At 53.6% G+C, this 20,034-nt stretch overlaps 8 protein-coding genes across 8 annotated transcripts; 5 read left to right on the plus strand and 3 right to left on the minus strand.

The window, feature by feature from the left end:
* Nucleotides 1–1,189: 1,189 nt before the first annotated feature.
* VDBG_05706 (conserved hypothetical protein) lies at nt 1,190–2,058 on the plus strand (the record flags this gene model as incomplete). Its single annotated transcript, XM_003004547.1, has 2 exons — nt 1,190–1,410; nt 1,461–2,058. The coding sequence occupies 2 exons, from the start codon at nt 1,190–1,192 to the stop codon at nt 2,056–2,058; spliced, it is 819 nt and encodes a 272-aa protein (XP_003004593.1).
* Nucleotides 2,059–2,165: 107 nt separating this feature from the next.
* VDBG_05707 (conserved hypothetical protein) lies at nt 2,166–3,820 on the minus strand (the record flags this gene model as incomplete). Its single annotated transcript, XM_003004548.1, has 4 exons — nt 2,166–2,942; nt 3,042–3,313; nt 3,384–3,549; nt 3,806–3,820. The coding sequence occupies 4 exons, from the start codon at nt 3,818–3,820 to the stop codon at nt 2,166–2,168; spliced, it is 1,230 nt and encodes a 409-aa protein (XP_003004594.1).
* A 603-nt stretch (nt 3,821–4,423) lies between these two features.
* VDBG_05708 (conserved hypothetical protein) lies at nt 4,424–6,325 on the plus strand (the record flags this gene model as incomplete). The annotated part of the gene is made up of 6 exons (XM_003004549.1): nt 4,424–4,472; nt 4,533–4,603; nt 4,663–5,025; nt 5,118–5,858; nt 5,918–6,022; nt 6,083–6,325. 6 exons carry the CDS (start codon nt 4,424–4,426, stop codon nt 6,323–6,325), a joined length of 1,572 nt encoding a protein of 523 aa, XP_003004595.1.
* Nucleotides 6,326–6,503: 178 nt separating this feature from the next.
* VDBG_05709 (conserved hypothetical protein) lies at nt 6,504–7,165 on the minus strand (the record flags this gene model as incomplete). The annotated part of the gene is made up of 2 exons (XM_003004550.1): nt 6,504–6,806; nt 6,872–7,165. The coding sequence occupies 2 exons, from the start codon at nt 7,163–7,165 to the stop codon at nt 6,504–6,506; spliced, it is 597 nt and encodes a 198-aa protein (XP_003004596.1).
* A 526-nt stretch (nt 7,166–7,691) lies between these two features.
* On the plus strand, nt 7,692–9,715 carry VDBG_05710 (acetamidase; the record flags this gene model as incomplete). The annotated part of the gene is made up of 4 exons (XM_003004551.1): nt 7,692–8,036; nt 8,275–8,427; nt 8,489–9,367; nt 9,425–9,715. 4 exons carry the CDS (start codon nt 7,692–7,694, stop codon nt 9,713–9,715), a joined length of 1,668 nt encoding a protein of 555 aa, XP_003004597.1.
* A 273-nt stretch (nt 9,716–9,988) lies between these two features.
* VDBG_05711 (conserved hypothetical protein) lies at nt 9,989–11,077 on the minus strand (the record flags this gene model as incomplete). The annotated part of the gene is made up of 4 exons (XM_003004552.1): nt 9,989–10,218; nt 10,278–10,621; nt 10,679–10,917; nt 10,973–11,077. The coding sequence occupies 4 exons, from the start codon at nt 11,075–11,077 to the stop codon at nt 9,989–9,991; spliced, it is 918 nt and encodes a 305-aa protein (XP_003004598.1).
* An 802-nt stretch (nt 11,078–11,879) lies between these two features.
* On the plus strand, nt 11,880–14,357 carry VDBG_05712 (predicted protein; the record flags this gene model as incomplete). The annotated part of the gene is made up of 4 exons (XM_003004553.1): nt 11,880–12,025; nt 12,166–13,575; nt 13,707–13,925; nt 14,279–14,357. The coding sequence occupies 4 exons, from the start codon at nt 11,880–11,882 to the stop codon at nt 14,355–14,357; spliced, it is 1,854 nt and encodes a 617-aa protein (XP_003004599.1).
* Nucleotides 14,358–16,480: 2,123 nt separating this feature from the next.
* VDBG_05713 (malic acid transport protein) lies at nt 16,481–17,882 on the plus strand (the record flags this gene model as incomplete). The annotated part of the gene is made up of 3 exons (XM_003004554.1): nt 16,481–17,059; nt 17,121–17,797; nt 17,858–17,882. The coding sequence occupies 3 exons, from the start codon at nt 16,481–16,483 to the stop codon at nt 17,880–17,882; spliced, it is 1,281 nt and encodes a 426-aa protein (XP_003004600.1).
* Nucleotides 17,883–20,034: the final 2,152 nt, after the last annotated feature.

Raw genomic sequence — 20,034 nt, forward strand, 5'->3', positions numbered from 1 at the left:
CGCTCGAAATGTTTCATTCTTCGGGCCAGAACCCACCTTCCGCCATGAACGCCGACGTCGTCGCCCTGGACGAAAGACTGCGTCAATGGCCCGTCAACCCTCGTTGCCAGGCGGGTGGAACCATGCGCTGGAGGAAAGTCCATGATCCCCCCCGATGTTAGCTTTGAGTCCGCATGGGAAACCCCGAGTAATTCAATCCGCAGCCTACTCTTTGGTGACCCTCGGCCCGCGATACCTCCAGTGGAGGCCCTCGGGGGTGTAGATACGGATGGCTGGCAAGGAGACGACATCGAGCTCAGCGCAAAGCGTTGTTGCGTTCTGGCAGTCGACACTGAGTGCGAACTCTTGGCTTTCTAAAGGTAGCCATTCTGATTCAAAGTTCTTGCTTGCCTCGCTAGAAAATGTCAATCAGTTGTGACCTGTTCCAAAATAGAGAGATGAGGGTATACTCTTCGGGCTGAACCATCCCCAGCAAGGTCAGCTATCTGCAACATGGGTTATGATATATTGGTGTGTGGCAGACGTACCGAGACAACTATTTAAGGTCAATGGACGCAAGATGGACTGTGGATTGAACTACGACTCACAGGCAACCAAGCTGAACTCATTGCTGTCCAAGGCGTGCCTGGTGTCGGCTTCGGACATGAATTCCCAAGACAAAACCCCGTGGGTTGCCAGAGCCAGACATGCGGCCAGGGAGACGTGGGAGCGCATCGTGAGGTTAATGATGCGAGAATAGACAGCTCTTGAGCAACCCTTGGCTGAGTAGTTGGGTTTCTGGTAAGATAATCGCTAGAGCTACAGGCTCGGGGTTCTCGGCTCCAATTTCGTGACGAGGTTTCTCAGATCTGGCCTTCTCGGACGGCCAACTCCATCTGTCAAGGGGTGCGTATGGGGCCTGCCCCTGAACATCAACCCATGTCGAGGCGCCGGGGACAAAAGATGGGGATCGATCATTTAGCGTTCTTCAGGGGCTTGCCTGGCCGTGCACCCCAAACTCATCGTGTTTCGAACGCGACCCTGCCATGACAATGGGCCAATCTGATCTATTTCATCAGGCTGACCAAAATTGATGGGCTGAGGGACTAAGAATGAATTAATACCAGATGTTTCGCTGACATCGACTTGCTCGAAGCTTGGGCTCCCTTGTCGGTCTTGAAGATTTCTAATTGCTTGTGAAATCGTCATCATGGTTCTGTTCTGTAGACTGAGGACCGCCATCGCGATTTTGGGGTTCAACGCTGTCATCAAAGCCCAAAATCGAGAGCAAGCGCCTCTTGTCACAGCCGTGGACAATTCCACTTGCGAGCAACCGTCGTACCGAGTTCACATATTTTCCACATCACCACTGGTAATCTACTTGACCGACTTCATATCGCCTTCCGAGCGTCAAAAACTCCAGAGCCTAGCGTGAGTCTCCCCCGATCTGGCACATGAACATCCCGGCCCAGAATTGACAGTTCCTCAGTGCCGACACGTTTACTAAGTCCTCTGTTGTCGACGCCGACGGTCACGCCTCACACCACGCCGTTCGAGCCTCCGAGTCAACAGCCTTGCCGCCTTCGGAGCTTGTCGACTGCCTCCACCAGCGTGCCCTTGCCTTCCAAGGTCTCGACGCTGCCGCTGCTGCACGCCTTGAGCCCCTGCAGCTCGTTCGCTATAGTGCCGGCGGCCACTATCACTTCCACACCGACTGGTTCACGTCGCCATCTCAGGCTACGGCTTCGCAGGGCGGCAATCGGGCCACGAGCTTTTTCGCCTATGTCTCAGTTGGCGAGGGTACAATCGGAGGCGGCACTTCGTTTCCCTTGCTTGAGGCGCCGCGCGGAGGGTACGTGGTGTCGCTGGGTAGACTGCGACGCCGAACGCGACAAAGGTGCCGTTTTCCGGCCCATCGAGGGGAGTGCCGTATTCTGGGAGAATCTTGGTAAAGATGGCGCTGGCGACGTGAGAACTCTGCACGCTGGAGAGCCGGTCGTCATGGGCAGCAAGATTGGGATGAATATCTGGACACGACAGGCTGCGCTCGGCGATGATATCAGAAGCGGCAAGCCATAGATCTGCACTCGAAGAAGACAAAAGCTCGAGTCCGGCATAATGATGATGATGTAGTACAACTTTACCGATGATGCACCATACAATGACAGTCGAGGTTCTTCTCAATCTTAGAACAGTGCAACCTCAACCTCGCGTCGGCGAGCTGCTGCACCGACGTCAAAATAGTCTGACCCGTCTACCCAGGCTTCCTCAATCAACTCAAACGTCACCTTGATGAGGTTAAAGTCATCTCTCTGCATGAAGTGCTCTCGTATCTCATCTATCGTGTCCTTCCACTCTCTGTGAAGTCGAAGCAGGCCAACTTCCAGGCCTGCAGTCATCAACGGGTAGGCCAAAGCATTCTTGACGAGTAAGTGCTCGTTACGCGGGATCAGGCTCGCGCGGTACAGCGCATCCATAGCGGCCATGAGCTGGCACAATACGATCTCTGTTGATGGCTGGTGATTGCATTCGCTGCGCCTCTTCAGCTTCTGGCGGCGCCGCACTTCGAGGATGCCAGCCAGACGCCACGAGCTCCAGAGATGACACTGCAGATAGTTGCCAACGTGACCGGGCCACCGGGAGAACTTCCTCTCCGTGTACTCGGGATCGTTGTCCAGGAGCCCCGCGAATATGTCGAGAAGGGACCGAGGCACACCCGACACAACCTCAATGCCTCCTACACGTCCAGTTGGCCAAGCATCCTGCGTCTCGCGCAACCGCTTCCAAATGCCGATGGAGGGGTTCGATCGGCCAAGGACAATGTTTGGAAGGTCCATGACGCCCATGACCTCGAGAACGTGACGTTTCGCCTCGTCGTGCTCAGTATCCGGCATCTCGGATGCCAGCTGATACAGATCTGCCATGAGGTGGATCTGGAACGTCCATGGGCGGCCTTGTAGAAGCTAAGGAGAGTGTTAGTTCATCAGCGCTATACCACTGACGGCGCTACGCCTTAACGGGCATGTCTATGCGCCTGGGAATCTGGGCAATTGGGACCTTACCAACAACGTGCACATCAGGAGGCCAGCGCAGGTTGTAGCGACATGCAGGGTTTTGGCTCGGCAGGCTATCTCGTCTCGGAACGACTGCAGCGCGTGATCGACACGTTCCATTGATAGCACAGATAGGCCTCGCTGTTTGTCACTCAGGTATCCTTGGATTGCGATGCAGACGTAGACGAATGCTTCGCTCTGCTCTGCGAGACCCCGGAAGAAAGGTTGGATCCACGTCTTGGTTTCCGTTGCATACAGTCGCAAGAGGCCAGATGACAAGACTGGCCAAATGTTAGTTCTTCAACAGTCAACACGCACTCTCTGGATCTACTCCTCGTGAGGCTCACTCACACTGTTCAAAGAGTTCAGGCTGCATTGAAGGCCGAGTTGGCGCAACCCCAAGGCTTGAATACGGTGATGGCGGCGCTGAGGAGACGGCCAACGGCGCGTCTAGGATCATGTCTGTGTCTGCAGACGCGTCATCGTGAGCCTCCGTTGTTGTTGTTGTTTCGGACATCTGGGAAGAATCGCCTGGCCCAGGGCGAGGGGGTTCGTGCGACTCGCGTGCTCCTGCGGAAGGTCTGGGGGACTCGGGGAGCTCAGGTACCAGAGCCCCCGCAAAGCGACCTCGTGAGGCGATGCCGTTGTTCCAGCGTAGCGTCTGATTGTAGCCGTCGCATTGAATGCCACGTTGCTCGCAGGCCTGGCATCCAGGTTGCGCTTCATCGCATTTTCTCTTGCGTCGTTTGCAATTGGCACAGCCTGTCCTAGACCTTGCCATCGCCCATCGTTCCTCAACACCTGCTGGACCAGGGTCAGATTGCGGAAAGTCGTTCCGACGAGTCAGCGACGGATAGTAGGGCAAGGGGACGAGCGAGATGGTTGATGCTCCCAAAAGCTTGGGGAGGGGCGCAACGACCTCCTATTTAAGGACTAGCAGCACAAGCTGAACACCATCTCCACCCCCGTTACCCCAGCTTCTTTCTCATAGATAGCAGTGCGGGGGGGTGATTGATCGCCTAAATCAGGAGTCGATAGCGTTGCCAACCTACACGATTTTCGTGTAGGAGGGCGCGTGAGATCAGGCCTATAACGTGGCGGTGATAGTTCACCAGCCCAATGCGACACCATCTTGACGTCAAATCTACCGGCATGTCGGGTGTACCCCAACGTGACAATCTGCATCAGAATGGGTGGTGACTCGCGTTGCCGGCCCAGCACTGTTGCGAGGCACCAAGTTGCCGACTCTTCATAAAACAGCACTGCCCTTCCTTGAGCTGTCCTCCAGCGCGCACAGCACTCAGTCATACCAAAGTTGTTGAGACTTGAATCTCACATTTCTTTATCTAGTTTCAGATTCATAAGTTGTCACCTCATCATTCAACCGCAACATGGCCGACACGACGCCGCCGCCACCTGGCACGGTGCCTTTGATGCAGCGTCAGTTTCAACGAATCTGTCACAACCCAAAAGTAAAAGCCTAACATGTCTCTTGTACAGATGAGGACACTGTTGGAGCAATGGAATTCCTTCTCTCGCCAACTCCATCGTCTGACCCCAATGAGCCATTGGTGCGTAGCCCGTGATCCCAACCTGCTACACAAGCAAGAGCTAAACCCTGATTTGACAGAATTGGCCGACATGGCGAAAATTCCTCAACTATGGTCTCGTCACCGTCGTTACCTTGGCAGCGTTCACCAACCTCTCTGTCCAAACAGTGCTCTGGCAGCCGATGAGTGTCGACCTGAAAGTCACGTTCTCTCAGCTGTCTAATGCCCAATCGGCCCAGCTCGCCGGTCTGGCAGTTGGATGCCTCTTCTTCATCCCCTTCGCGATCAAGTACGGTCGACGTCCGGTCTATATCCTTTCTACTCTTGTGCTGGCAGCCTCTTCTTGGTGGACGTCCCGTGTCGACTCTTACGCGGAGTTGATCGCGACGTCCTTCATCACAGGGCTTGCAGGTGCTATTAACGAAACAGCGGTGCAGATGACCGTAAGATCAAGTCTTTCCCCATTTGACCTGGATGATAGTGTGATAACCAAGGCTTTCATAATCAGATCTCGGACCTATTCTTCGTACACCAGCGTGGAGCTGCCAACGGCGTCTACTTCATTGCCGTGATGTGCGGCTCGTTCCTGACTCCCATGGGTGCTGGCGCTCAGGCTGTTGCGCAAAGCTGGCGTTGGTCCTACTACAGCATCTCGATTGCTCTGACTGTTCTTTTCGTGGTCTTTGTGTTCTTCTTCGAAGAGACGAAATATATTTGTCCCACTCAAAGTACCGCAGTGATCGACTTTAACGAACTGGAACTTCCGGTTGAGGGACAGAACCAGGAACAGGACGAGGTAAAGAAGATGAACTCTGTGGACCTTGCAGCGATCAAGTCAAACGCTGTCGGAGAAGTCGACATTCCGATGAAATCGTATCGGGAACGGCACCGCCTCGTCACCAAATCGAATGAGTCTCTGTGGGAAACATTCATTTTGCCAGTCAGGGTCATCTGCCTGCCCCATGTGGCATTCACGGCCATTCAGTTCGCTTCTGGCGTCTGCTGGCTGGTCACGATGCTGCAGGCTAACGCCATTGTCTTCTCGGCGCCGCCCTACCTTTTCACTCCCGCTGGAGTGGGATACATGGCCCTCGGTCCGTTCGTCGGCAACGTCTTTGGCAGCATCTATGGCGGTGTTTTTGCCGATTGGCTAGTCGTTCGTTTGGCGCGTCACAATAATGGTATTTACGAGCCGGAGATGCGACTGTACCCCCTGTTTTTGTCGACCATCACCATGGCAGGCGGAATGATCATGTACGGTACTACGGCGGCCCGAGTAAGCATCATCATTTCCTAGGACACTGAAATTAATTTTGCAAGACTAACAGTATTCAGGGAATGCATTGGATTTATCCCAGTATTGGCGGTGCATTCTTTGCCTTTGGCCTTGGTTCCAATGGTGGCATCGCATTCACACTTGTCATTGACGCCTACAGAGAGGTATTTACCCCCTCAAATGAGACACCATTTTCGACTATATGGCATACTAATGACCCGCAGTTGACCGCCGAGTCCTTTGTTGGTATTGCTTTTATTCGCAATGCCGGTGCCATTGGCGTTCCATCTGCTTTTGTGCCTTGGATGACAAGCATGGGCTTGTCAAACATGTTCATTACGGCTGGGTGCGTTGCCTTTGCTGTTGGCTCCCTCTTCCTCCCTCTTCTCATTTGGGGCAAGAAAATCAGGATTGCTCTGGCCCCGAGGTTCAGGCGTTTGGTAGATCTTCATGAGAAGAACAAATGATTTAGGAAAGCTATATTTTTGTTGCCTTAGGGGCTTGGTGCTGGAGAACAGCTTTTCCTTTAACACACCACATGATGCCTGATTATTCAGCAAGAAAAAACAACGGAACCAAAAAACATCCTTCATCAGATATCTAAACTCAGTGCATATCTTCTACCTTTTGACTCGGCGCTCAGTCCTACAGGTTCTCTGCTGTGACCCCGGGAAAGTTGGTCAACCGATAACAATCAATGATCGGCCTCCCCTTCGACATGGTCATGACTCCCACGGGCACTATACCATTGAGCCAGTTGTAGGGACTATCTCCAGGCGCTTCTAGTCGTATCTGAGTAAAGTATTCAACGTCATCTTGTGATGCGTCCGGCGCCGGCTTGCTCATCTCAACACCTGGCCCTGGGCGAAATATTCCCGTAGCAGTAACCAAGATATGGAATCCGTCATGGGTCTTGATAGTGTATCGAGCATTGAGCCTCGTGAAGATCTAGGGCCCCGTTTCCGAGATTAGCTGCAGATTCTCACGCCAAGGTCGGAACCGGTTCAACTTACCTTATCAGGATTCGGAATCTCCGCCCAATCTGCACCACTGTCCTCCACGATAACGCCCTTGATCCGAGGCCCGTCGATAACCCCGTCCTTGATTGGCAGTATGAGCCTTATCAGTCCCGCTCCGTCAATATTTCTGATCTCCGACACCTTCGTCTGGTCCATGTTGGCCACAATGCGATACACAAATTCGAGGTGGGGCATGCGCATGGGTGGTACAGCAGCTTCCTGAGCAGCAAACGGGTTTCCGGGCGAAGAAACATGCCGAGCATTAGCAGACGTAGTTGGAGGCGCCATCTTGAGTTAACGTGGGTTTGAACGGCAGAGTCGGTGCTACACAACTGACGGACGAGGTGGTGTGACAGGGTGGCGGCCATTCCATCGTCCGCCCTGACTCCACGACGTTATGCCTTAAATACCAACATGCATATTCATGCCGAGGTGGGTTCTCCAAGCAGCCAGTTTGCATGCCGATGCTGGAAGCCGCCCCTGCAGCCTAGAGAGCAATGCCTTTCCTGATTTGGGCAATGTATGCGCCGAACCCCTCCATTCCATGTCCCTTGGTGAAGAGGCTACCCCGCGCTGCGCATCGAAGGACCCACTATCCCCAGCTTCTTCTTGACCCTTGTTGCATCCAGCCTTCCGTCGGCGTCGCGTGTGCTGGTGATCGGGGTCTCGTAACGAAATGCCGAGCTACGTGTTTCGGCAGTAGGGCATAGATAAAGACTGGAATACGGAAGTCCCCCTTTTGCCTGTCCCTGTGCAGCTTTTCAAGATTCCCTACGAACACAATCTACGTTCCACGTCAACACCGCGCTTTAAAATGGGTTCCGTAGCCGCCCTCAGCATCGAAGAGAATCGATCAACCCTGTCCTCAGATTGGGCAGCTCTGGCAGCAGCCCACTCCCAGAAGCAGCGTGAAGCAATTCCGAAGGCTTGGACTCTCAGCGACGATACGCTCAAAGAAATCACCGGACACGGAACAGACCGCCATGGACGCCTCGTCGAGCTCCAGACTGCGCAGAAATCGGGGCTGCTATCCGACCATGAGATCGGAATCTCACAAGCAACTGCATCAGAGCTTGTTCAGAAGATTCATGCCGGCGAGCTCACTTCTGCGGAGGTCACTGTGACTTTCTGCAAGATGGCCGCTGTTGCTCAACAAACCGTAAGGGGGCCTAGCCTGTCACCTGAAAAAATGACACCATCGCTAACGGCATGATCAAGACTTCGTGTCTAACTGAGATCTTTTTTGATGAAGGAATTGAACGAGCAAAGTGGCTGGATCAGCAGCTTCAGACGACCGGCAAGGTCGTAGGACCTTTACACGGTCTACCAGTCAGTCTCAAGGTACGCTGTTCCTCCATTTCAAAGCTTTCCACGCCCTAGTACTGAATGGTGGGCAGGATTCTCTCCATGTCAAGGGAAGGCATGCAACGGTCGGATACACTGAATATCTGAGGCGGGATCCGCCGAACAAGAACTCGGCTCTCGTGGATTTGTTGCTGGATGCAGGCGCTGTTCTGTACTGCAAGACAAATGTGCCCCAGACAATGATGGTCCGTTGTCACCATTCAGATGCCCTTTAACCCTTAAAACGCTGACCTGGGTTTGATTTAGACGGCCGACTCGGAAAATCATATCTTCGGAAGGACGCTGTGTCCCCACAAGACAACACTGACGGCAGGCGGCTCGTCCGGAGGCGAGGGAGCGCTTGTAGGGTTCAGAGGATCACCATTAGGCGTCGGCACCGACATTGCAGGTTCCATCCGGATCCCTTCCCTCTGCTGCGGCACGTACGGCTTCAAACCGAGCTCGAACCGTGTTCCTTTTGGGGGACAATCGCATTACCCATTCCCCATTCATGGGCTGGACCTCATAGAACCTACAGCTGGGCCTCTCGCCAATTCGGTTGCCGATTTGTCCCTCTTCATGCAGACAGTCACGAGGCGGTCGCCCTGGAAGTATGATCCCACAGCCCATCATCTCGGATGGCGGGCTCTACCACACAACTACGCGAAACGCCTCACAATTGGTGTCCTTCCTGAGGACCCCCTGTACAAACTCCATCCTCCGGTCCGTCATACCATCGACAAGGCTGTGGCCGTCCTCAAGGCCAAGGGCCACAACATTGTCCACCTGCCATACGAAGCCAGTACAAGCGTGGACTTGGGTGGGCGTATTGGCTTCCAGCTCTTCACACTAGGGGGTCCTAGTCCCGACCAGGTACTTGAGGAGGCCGGCGAGCCGCTGGTGTACTCGGTCGAGAAACGCGTGCACCCTTTCGCCCATGGTGGCCTTCCTGTGCCCCCGAGCGGAGACAAGTTTGCAGAAACAATTCAGATTACCAAAGTCAAAGCAGCGTATGCAGAAGCGTGGCAGAAGACTTGGGGTAGCTTCGACCTCGACGTTGTACTGGCGCCTGGTGCGATCAGCACGTCGGTCTCGCATGACACGTATGGTTGTCCGATGTACACGCTCATGTGGAACGTCCTCGACGTGAGTCCCTGATTCCTGTCGAAATGAAGTAACCTGTTGACTGAAACCCCACAACAGTATCCGGCAGGCATCATCCCATATGGCACCTCCTCGAGCGCCGAGTTCCCTGAACACCAGAAGGGCAATGCCACCTTTGACTCTGATTGTATGGCTGCATCTACCCACTGGCATGGTCCGAAAAATGCTGACCCAAAGATAGACATCCCGGAAGCAGCTGATGGGGCGCCATGCGCCATCCAGATCGTCGCACCCAGGTTCCACGATGAAGAGTGCCTTCAAGCTATGGAATTGATTGACAAAGAGCTACGGCAGGATGCGCAATCAGCACACTCTCGGCCACGGATTTAGTCGCACACGCCAACATGAGGCGAGGGGAAGTACAGTCCTATAGATTTGACTTGACGTGAGCCCGGGGCAGCTTGCCTGAGAGTTGCTCAAGTGAAAGCATTTTCGATAATAGCAACGTTCACGGAGGTTCAGAAAGTGGCGCCTCGAAAATTTGCGCCGAGGAACCTTCGTTTCATAGAAAATTGCGAGCGCGGAATTGGTCTTCAAAGTCATCGATTGATTATTTCATTGAGACCGTTATTCAGCCATCACTACTGCGATCGTTTTTCTAGCCTACTTATACTCAAGCGCCTCCTTAACCTTGAGGGTCTGGATGCTCGAAGCAAGGGGCGATGGGGTGAGATCGAATGCACCGCTGGCGAACCAAAGCCCAAATGAACAACTCAGTCCCTGAAGGAACTCCTTGGGAATGAACTGGTAGGCGTGAACGTGGCCGGGGAGCTCGGTCACCTTGCCGTTCTCGAGATCTTGAACCGAGTCATGTGCGACATCAAACTTGGAGCCTATACCCTGCGTCAGTAATTAAGGGTACATTCATGAGGGCGTGTGGTCGGAAACCTACCCTGTGCAGCCTCAGCCAGCTTCACAAACTCGTTCCAGGACACCTTGTCGCCCACAATCGTAGAGTGGGCCTCCCACTTGTCAGCCTCGATGAGGGCGGCGACAAATTGCGCAACATCTGTAGTGTGGGTGAAGGCGATGGGCGTGTTTCCGTCACCCGGCACAGCGGCAGCCTTATTGGCAATGTCAACAATCATGGTCATCGGCGTCATGTTCGTCGGCTTGGAAGTCCAGTAGTCAAGGAAGAACCCGTTATGCACGATGGTGTACTTGAGGTCCTTTGTGTTCTGGAGAGCCTTCTCGGCATTGAGCTTGGGAGCGACTGAGGGGAGGTCTTTAATTTGCCTTCAACAGAGTCAGTATCATTTCTGCAACTAAGATATACCCGTGCAGAGGACGTACCCGGGAGAGTGAGGAATGCTCCATCCGCTGGAAATCATCCTCTTGGTAGTCTTGGAGGCATCGGCCGCGCGAATAAGGTCCTCTTCAGGGGGCACGCTGCCATCAGGCAGCATCATCGCGATGGCCGATACGACGGTATGGACATGGTTAGCCTCCAGCGCCTTCGTGGTAGCCGCAACATCGACATAATCAACTGGGATGATGGCTGCTCCGAGCTCTATCTCAAGCTCTGAGTTGGGCTTCGATTTCATTAGTGACAATCCTAACCAATTCATTGACGAGATAGCTACTCACCTTGCGACCGAGAATCTTGACTTCGTGCTTGCCCGTTGCAACAAGAGCCTGAACTATGGTACGGCCGACGTTGCCGGTACCGCCTGCAACAGCAATAACAGCCATTTTGAGTCGCGGTAAAGGACTTGAATCAGGTAGTTGGCAGGGTGAAACTGGGAATGGATAAGGAACGGATGACAGTGGTAATGAGATTTAATCTGGTGCTTCTCCATTCAAAATCTACACTGCCGACGAGACCTTGATGGCGTTTAATATTCATTCCAAAGAACCGCCGCGGCGAGTTTACAAACGGTGTTGTGCGAATGGTGATGATTCGGATGTAAATTGATTCCAAAGAACACACCACCGTCTCAAACGTCCCTAAACCAAAACGTCAGTACCAAATACAGGGCCATCATTGTAACTACTCAGCGCATCGCCTTCTTCAGCGACCGAGTCTCAGTGGCGAGGATGTACATAGACGTCGCTCAAGAATATCGTACACGAAGTGTTCACCTCCGGAATCAAAACATCACCTTGTAACTATGGGTGTGCACCGGCCGGGCTGAGGCTCATGGAAAAAGCTGCGACGTCCAAGGTCCATGTGTTTCGGAACCAAAATACCCCCGATGAACTCTCCACCTCGACTGGCACCAGCCACTGGCGGGAACATTGAGGCCTCGATTGACAAATCCTCGACCTTCAACAATAACATTTCAGCACTTTTCGGTCTCCGTTCAATTCGGTCCAGGTCTTGGACCTTACATCATGCACCAGGCACCAGCGGGTGCTTACTCCAGCCGACCTTCTAAGCTCCTATGATGACTGCGCGATCCCTTGACGATTGATTGCCAAGCTCTAGGATCCACGACTGAAGTACCCAAGTACCTAACCAAAGTGGCTCACACCCCCCCAACCAGAAACAGCCATGTCGGCATCAAATCAACAGGCTGAGAGGGCACATCGAACCCAGCAGGTAAAGGCGCAACCCTTCCGACTGGACCCATCCAAATCAGTTAGTAACGATGACAGGCCTGCAAGAGATGCCGATCAAGAAAAAGCCGGTGCGACGAGGTAGGCCATCGTGCTCGTCCTGTCTCAGCCAGGGTCATGAGTGTGTCTACGATGTGGCCCCAAGGAGGCGTGGCCCCGGCCGCAAGTCAGTCTTGCCTCAACCACAATAATGCATTCGACGGTCAATTAACACATCGCAGTAAGGAATATGTTCGCGCGCTAGAAGAACGACTCTCTAAGATGGAATCGACTCTACAGCACGCTGGGATCTCCCAACCGGAAATTGCCCCAGGTCCTTCAACTGCAGATGCTCAGCCTGCAGCTAGTGTGACTGGACTGGCCCCTGACATCCCGGACACGCAGGATCCCTCGAATGCAAAATCCACATCAGCAGATGCTCCAGAACCTGAGCAAGAGACAGAGGTCTTGTTTCCTGATCTCGGAGTCATGTCAGAACTCCACGCCAGGATGCCGCTTGTCGGCGCCATCAGAAGATGGATGAGCACCCCACAACCCAAGTTCACTGGCCCTACCTTTGTTCGCCGTTGTTACACGGCAGGCCTGCAGCGTCACGATGCCATCACATTGTGGCTTCCCCTGGCCGATCACGTCATGGAGACGTTCCCAGCCCTCAACCTCGCCAACTTCCTGCCTCGTTATGGTGGTCTTTCGGCCACGGAAAGACGTTCTGGAGCTGACGAATTGTTCGAAAGCGCCGGAGGTTGGGCGTACGCAAATGCTTGTATCGCCTTGGGCGCAAGCCTCAAGTGTCTAAACGAATCGTGCTTCCTGATGCACCGGCCCATCTGGTCCTTTTTCATGAACGCCTTCGAGGCGCTGCCAGACCTTTTAGCCAGAGGCGACGACGCCATTGCTGTGAATGCAATCGTCGCCATGGCCATTTGGATGCAGGGCACCTTATTTACCAGCTTGGCAATTTCACTTGCATCGTCCGCGTCGGCCATGTCGATTCGTCTTGGTTTTCAAAGGGGCGCCTGTTCGAAGCATACTGGCGAAGTGAGCAGAATACAAGACTGCGTTTTCTGGTCCACGTATATATTGGACAAGTCGATGAGTATCCTGCATGGCGTCCCGCCAATAATCAGCGACGACGATATTGAGATTGATCTGCCAGAAACCGGGGGTACAGTTGTGCCCTGGTTTCGCCTGCGGGCTCAGCTGGCCAAGATTGAAGCCCAAATCTCTCGACGACTATACACGGCTAAGAGCTTCAAGCTCGACGGTGGCCAAACCTTCCAGACCATTCTGGACTGTGAAGTACTTCTCGACGGATGGAAAAACTCGTTACCAGGTACTTTAGACGATGAAATTGTGGACGGAATTTCGGACGGAGACAGCTTGCAAGGCGACAAACTCGATGTCTTCCTCGTTTTCAACAACTGTCTCTTATTGACCCACTGGGCGTTAAGGCATAGCAGCGAGGACGGTCCCATTGCACTTCGTGTGGAGAGGACCCAGTCGCACTTGGATCCCATCCTTCATTACGATGTGCCTCGCTCCCGGCACTGTCTGCTCCGATCTCGATCAGCAGCACAGGCCGTGATTCGGATTTACTGCACATACAGAGAACCTCCGTACACTTTCCTCTGGTGAGCCACGATCTGACGAATTTGCAACCCATGACGGGGTTAACACGGCGTTTAGGAGAAATTTGGCGTATCCACTATGTGCTGTTCTTGTATTGATCACAGATATTTTGGATGAACCCGCAACGGCGCAGGCGATCAAACTTTTACAAGCAACGAGGTCTTTCTCTCGGTTTCTGCAACGGTTTGAGCGCGAGGAACGATGTAGCCTCAACAGGGTTCTCAGATCCTGTGCTACGTTGCAGCGAACAGCTCAGCTTGCCGTCCAGGAAGCGCACGAAGGCTCAGCAGTGGAAAGCCCCCTCGTCATCACGCCTGGAACTCCTCGCTCAACGCCGAGAGAAGACGCCGAGGTGAGTTTTCTAGTTCCTCACAAATGACTGACCACTTGACCGAGCTGACCGACCTCGACGCAGACGCTACACTCGATATTGCGATCAGCGACGAATCCAATGTATCTTGCCCAGGGTCTATTGGGCAACCAGCCGAATCGAGATCAAGTGCTTTACACCAAGCTTGCTGAATTGCTTGGATGCCCTGCACATGAGAACCCGACCGGCATTCCGCTTGGATCTGAAGTGCTGTGGCCACCAACCTACGGGCTCAGCCTCGCCCCTGACGCACGATGAGCCTGGCCAAGCTTGAGTGATAATTCCAATTTCGCACACCAAGCAGCAGACCCAGCCTGACGCAAACAGGTATGCAGCTTCCTGCTCGCCCAGAAGGGTACAGGATCCATCAGAATTAGGCCATCGGACATGGCCGCCGCGCGGAGCGGCCCCTAATTGTCAGTGTGTTCCCTGTGGGGGTTGCAGTTTTGCAGATGATCCAATGCCCAAATGCCTCTCCCATGAATTCCTTCTTTTTTGGGACACAGGGAGATGGGAGGCCGAAACAAGATCAATGTCGAGGCCCATGGGCATCTCTAAGAGGAATCTGAAGGGGGTGGAGGCTGCTTTTCATAATTCTTGGCAAAGGAGAGGACACCTTGAGCTTCGCAAGTTGCAGCGATGGCAGTAGGTCTTGTCTACCCGAAAGTGATGCGGCGGGACTCCGCTGCCAGCATCATCAACGTGATCGTCATGACCGAGCGACGAGCTCAGTCATTGCACTGGATGTGGCTGGATTGGTGCTATCGGGCCAGATGATACCTCATTGGATATTCTATCGCCGCGAATGAGGTGCTTGAAGCAGCACGTTTCATCATTGATGCGACTTGACGAACAGATGAGTCGAAGACGGTTTTGCCTCTAGGTCGTCTGTATTATTGTCGATGCGTTCACTATCACCGCATACTGAGCTGAATGGCGCCTTATCTCAAGTCCCACTGCGTTATGACTCTATTTCAATCGACCGTGTCGAGGAGCTGGCCGGGCCCCAATTTTGGTGGGCGCAGTGTTTCGTCTTGGCGGGTCGGCCGTCTAAGTCGAGATGAAATTGATGAAGCTATTCACGGCGGGCCGGATAAGCTCAAGGGGTGGTGGAGCAGAGCAGGCGGATCCGAGGCCCAGAACGGCAAACACCGGTTTGGGAAGAAGCATTAAAATTTGAGATGGACGTTGCTGGCACATGTGAGGCTCCAGCACCGACGCGATTTGACCTATCGCCGCGACAGCGAGCCGCCGTTTCGAGACCTCCTTATCTCGTCAGGGGTCAGAGCGCACGTCATGGCGAAACAAAGTTGTCCCGCCCACACCTCCAATTTAGGCATACTGGGCAGCACCCTGAAGGGGATTTCCCATCCATCTGGTGTTCCAGCTGCTTGCCTGAAGCAAGAATAACAAAAACGCGCATCTATTAATACGACACACGGGCGGCATCGCGGCTCTGCGCGGCTGCACCAGCCGCAGAGTGAGTACCCCAGTAGTCGATCAGCGTCTACAGTCCGCTAACCCTCTAGCGGTCGCACCCGGCATTCGTGGCAATGAGAGGACATTGGCCACAGTAGCCTTCATAATCGTGAACCCTAGAGAACGTCTCACTGTGATGGGTCTCGTCATGGCCGACGATGATCATTTACAACCCAATGCAACTGGAGAGTACACGATAGCCAATCCTTGCTGTCGTGTCCACGGTTCCTTATCCACTGGAAAGCTCACTTGCGACTCCCGGTTTCCTCCGCGCGTCTGACCGTGGGGGTGTCTCCTCCGTCCTTGAACCTCCCCTTCGGCCTTCCCCCCACACGGACCACGACTTTGAATAGAAGAAACACGTGCGGTCGCCTCGAGACCCGCTTCTCTCTACCGTACAGGGTGCAGCCCAGTCAGTCTGAGGCAGGGAGGGTGCGGCCCGGATGGTAGGCTGCGGCTCTGCTTCCTCAGAGAGGTTGCCAAAAACGGGTTGCAGGGTCAGAGTCTTGGCGAGTGTGAGCCCTGCTAAACTTGGCGTTCTGTTTCAACGAAAGGACGAAGTCTTACTCTGCCGACGGTGGACACTTCATGGCCCAGCTCAACAATGGAGCCACCGGGAGGCAGCAAAGTCTGTCCCCACGTAATACTGACCCCCCTTTGGACTGTTGTCAATCGTATATCATACCAGCCAAGGCCCCTCCAAGCCTCGATGTAGATCTACGAGAGTTGAACTTCCTGTATAGCGGTATCTCCTTTTCTCTTTCTTCCTTTCTTTGTGTTCCATTCCGACAAGCTTGGCTGCATTGGTTTGTTTCTCTTGGCTTGCTTGGCTTATACAACCATCACACCCACCCACGACTGGATTCGTCCTTGGCTACATCTTGATCAACTTGGCATCTCACATTGGACTACGCGAGCGATCAACAGACAATCGACTGCCACGAACTTGGCAGCCGCTTCCATCGTTCTAGAACACCGCCATGAATCGGGGCCAACCTCAGGGCTCAGCTTGGACCGAATCAGGATCATCGACGCGCAGGAATTCGTACGACTACAAAATGAACCGCCCGGGCTCCTCCCGTCTCGAGGTCGACATCGACAGCCTCAAGCGCAACATGCAGCCCGAGTACAAGAACGTCACACCGGTGGTCGAGAAGGGCGCCGGCCCGCCCGCTCCCGCTGCACACGGCCACGATGATCACGGCGGCATCGACATCAATGACCCCAATCGGCCGAGGTACGGACTGAAGAAGCGCCTTCACCACTTCACCTGGGCATGGTACACGCTTGTCATGAGTACCGGCGGTCTTTCACTGCTCATATTTGCGCAGCCCTTTCAATTCACTGGCCTCAGGCAAATTGGTCTCGCGGTTTACATCATCAACATTATTCTCTTCACCGGTGTCACAACGATGCTTCTGGCCCGATTCTTCCTCTTCCCTGGCGACTTTACAAAATCATTAACCCACGAGCGAGAGGGTTTCTTTTTCCCGACATTTTTCCTCTCGTGCGCCACTCTCATCACGAGCACGCAACGCTATGCCATTCCCCTCGACGATGACCGTCTCATCTGGGGTATTCAGGTAGCCTTCTGGGCCTATGTGATTATGACCATCTCTCTCGCCATCTTCCAATACGTTTGTCTCTCCCAGCGCCTGATTTCTGCAACTTTACGTTACTAACCCATTGCCAAAACAGAGCTTTGTCTTCTCCGCCCACAGCTTCGGCCTGCAGACCATGATGCCTACATGGATTCTACCTATCTTTCCGGTCATGCTGTCTGGCACCATAGCCTCCGTCATCGCCGACACCCAGCCTGATATCTCAGCTGTGCCAATCATTGTTGCCGGTCTGACTTGCCAGGGCCTTGGCATGTCTGTCGCTCTCCTCATGTACTCCCACATGGTTGGCCGCCTGATGCAAGCTGGTCTACCCAACCGCGAGCACCGACCCGGTCTATTCATGTGTGTCGGCCCGCCCTCGTTCACGGCTCTCGCCCTCATTGGCATGGCCCAGGGCCTTCCCGACAACTTTGACCCCGATGGCGACGGATTCCTTATCGACGCCGGCCTCATCCGCACCATGGCGCTCATGTCGGCTATCTTCCTCTGGGCTCTCGCCGCCTGGTGGTGGGGCATTGCCGTCGCTGCCGTTGTCCAGGCGCCACCCGTGTACTTCCATCTTGGCTGGTGGGCCATGGTCTTCCCCAATACTGGTTTCGTCCTGGCCACCATCTCTATCGCCAACGCCCTTGGGAACGACGCGGTCAAGTCTGTTGGTACCGGTCTCAGCATCGTGCTGTTCCTGACGTACTGCATGGTTCTCTACAGCCACACCCGCGCTGTCATTATCCAGGACATCATGTACCCGGGCAGGTAAGCACATTTCCGCCACATCCCATCGTTGCGGCGAGCTTCGTGCTAACAAAACAACAGAGACGAGGACTTCAACGACCACTAGTCGTGAAACAGCGTTTCAGCGAGCACGCATCACAACATCTAGAGCATTCAAAAGAGGCGTTTCAATTCTGAACCAAAGACGGGGGGTGATTAGGGGAATGGAATGGCGTTTAATTCTTCTTCCTTTCTCTCCTCTTCGGAGGAGAAAAAGGCCACGAGCGGGGCTCTTCTACACTTTGGCGGTGAAGTTTCCCCTTCGGACACCGTTTTTTCATTTGTATCTGACGGGGCCGAGACCAACCGTCGTTGCATTCTGTGTTGCGTGCAGGCATGACATGAGATATCCAGATTGAGATTGGTTTTTTTTTTCGCATCTAGACGCTTTCCATAAAACCCTGAAAAACCCTCGCTTCTGGTGTATCCTTCTGGTGCTCTTGTGTTCCATACTTGTGTAGCGTGGTGCTCTTGTCAGAAGGGCATGAGCACCGAGATGCCTGGATTCATCAAGCGTGGAGCCTAGTACGTCAAAGGCTGTGGAACACTGTCCACGTCCGAGGCCGGACGAGACAGCCAGAAAGAATAGCTCGAAACGTCGCAGCTGTGTCTCGGAGCAGGTTTGTTCCCGGTCGGTATTGATTTGGCAACAATTAATCTTGCCTGAGCAAAGAGACTTTCATCAAGGCGACCCCGTTCCCCAACACGATGTTTCTCGCCATACTTCACCGCATCAGCTTTCATATCAGCTTTTTTTTTTACGTGCCAAGTGATACTCTGGCGGAGGTGCTCGTCGAATATAGGGGCCACATAACCGTTGGCAGCCTGGTCGCGGGCACGTCATCGCCGTGTTGGCCCACTCGTGAGAATTGAGACACGGTATGATTCGGTGACGCGATATGCCTGACGGCGTCCCACTCCCATACAGAGTATTACTGAACGAACATGGTTGCATACATTCTAGTTGCAAACGCTGATATCGCCCGGCCGTGAAAGACATATATCACGCTTTCACTCGGAGCAACTCCGCAACGCTCACGGCTGGCGAAATTGGTCACAAATCACAATGGCCGGATCTTCAATTACATTGACCCTGTGGGATTCAGCGTCCGAGGACCATATCGAACGGCTCTGTCAGCAACGCCTGGTATGCGGATGGCAGTCGAAAGATGTGAGGCAAAGTTGGACAGAAGACCAGAGGAGAGGAGCGAAAGGCCTCTACTGGATTGTCAGCGATGCCGTTCTTTGCCGTCGTTGGATTTATACTAACAAGCTGGGTTTTGCCCACAGGTTACCTTCGCAAAGAATTCTTCCTCCACACACAAACTCAGCAATACGAGCTTGTGAGTCGTGAGACTTGGGTCCCGAAATCGGCGCAGCAGCTTGGCCTAAGGAAATTCCCTACTGATTGACACGAACACATCTTTTCATGGGACAGCATCACTGTCGCCATTTGCCACTCGGACATGTTTCAATCGATGCTTACAAACATTATGAATGATTAATTAGGTTCAATAACGACCCAGGATGGACTTAGTGGATCAACAGCTTGTATGTCTCTCCAGCGCTACAAGGCAGTGGTATCGGACGGACAGCCATGGCCTGTATCGAGAATCTGGCAGTGCAGGACTTCAAAGCCAAAACGCTGGTATTGGCTTTCGTTGAGTTTGAAGATCAGATGCGCTCCGATAGAGCCGAAGCCTTCTTCGGAGGTAATACTCCCAAGGTCAGTCGTGTTCGTTCGGCGAGGCGCCGTTTTGTGGTTTCTTACTGTCACTTGTATTAGGTATCCACTCAAGCCTGGTACATGAGGCGAGGCTATGGCCTTGTGGAAACCGCAAGAGGCTTTCCTCAAGAATCCGACCAAACTAAACGGCGATGGTTTGTTAGAAAAGCCTTCCTCCAGCGTAATTTCTGACTTTCAATACCTTGGCGAGGGATTCCTCAAGCCCAGCGTGGCAAAGCATTCGATATTTTGATCTCGAATAGTGTTTTCATCAGTCATGACAGCACTAGGTATGAAATGCTAGCTCTTTTTTCTGATTCTTAGGATCGTAACACCTGCAGAAGCGTGGCGGATCGGCGAGCTGATTTACATGGCCAGCTTGGTCTAGCATGCAGGGCTGCGTCTACGCCGTGCTGCGTGAGAATGATTTCCAGCTCGCAGGCCCAAGACAGAGAGCAAGGGCTGCTTCCTGTGTTCGAAGACCTCGTGGTTG

This window comes from Verticillium alfalfae, genomic scaffold (genome assembly GCF_000150825.1).
Source record: "Verticillium alfalfae VaMs.102 supercont1.6 genomic scaffold, whole genome shotgun sequence".
Taxonomy (NCBI): domain Eukaryota; kingdom Fungi; phylum Ascomycota; class Sordariomycetes; order Glomerellales; family Plectosphaerellaceae; genus Verticillium; species Verticillium alfalfae.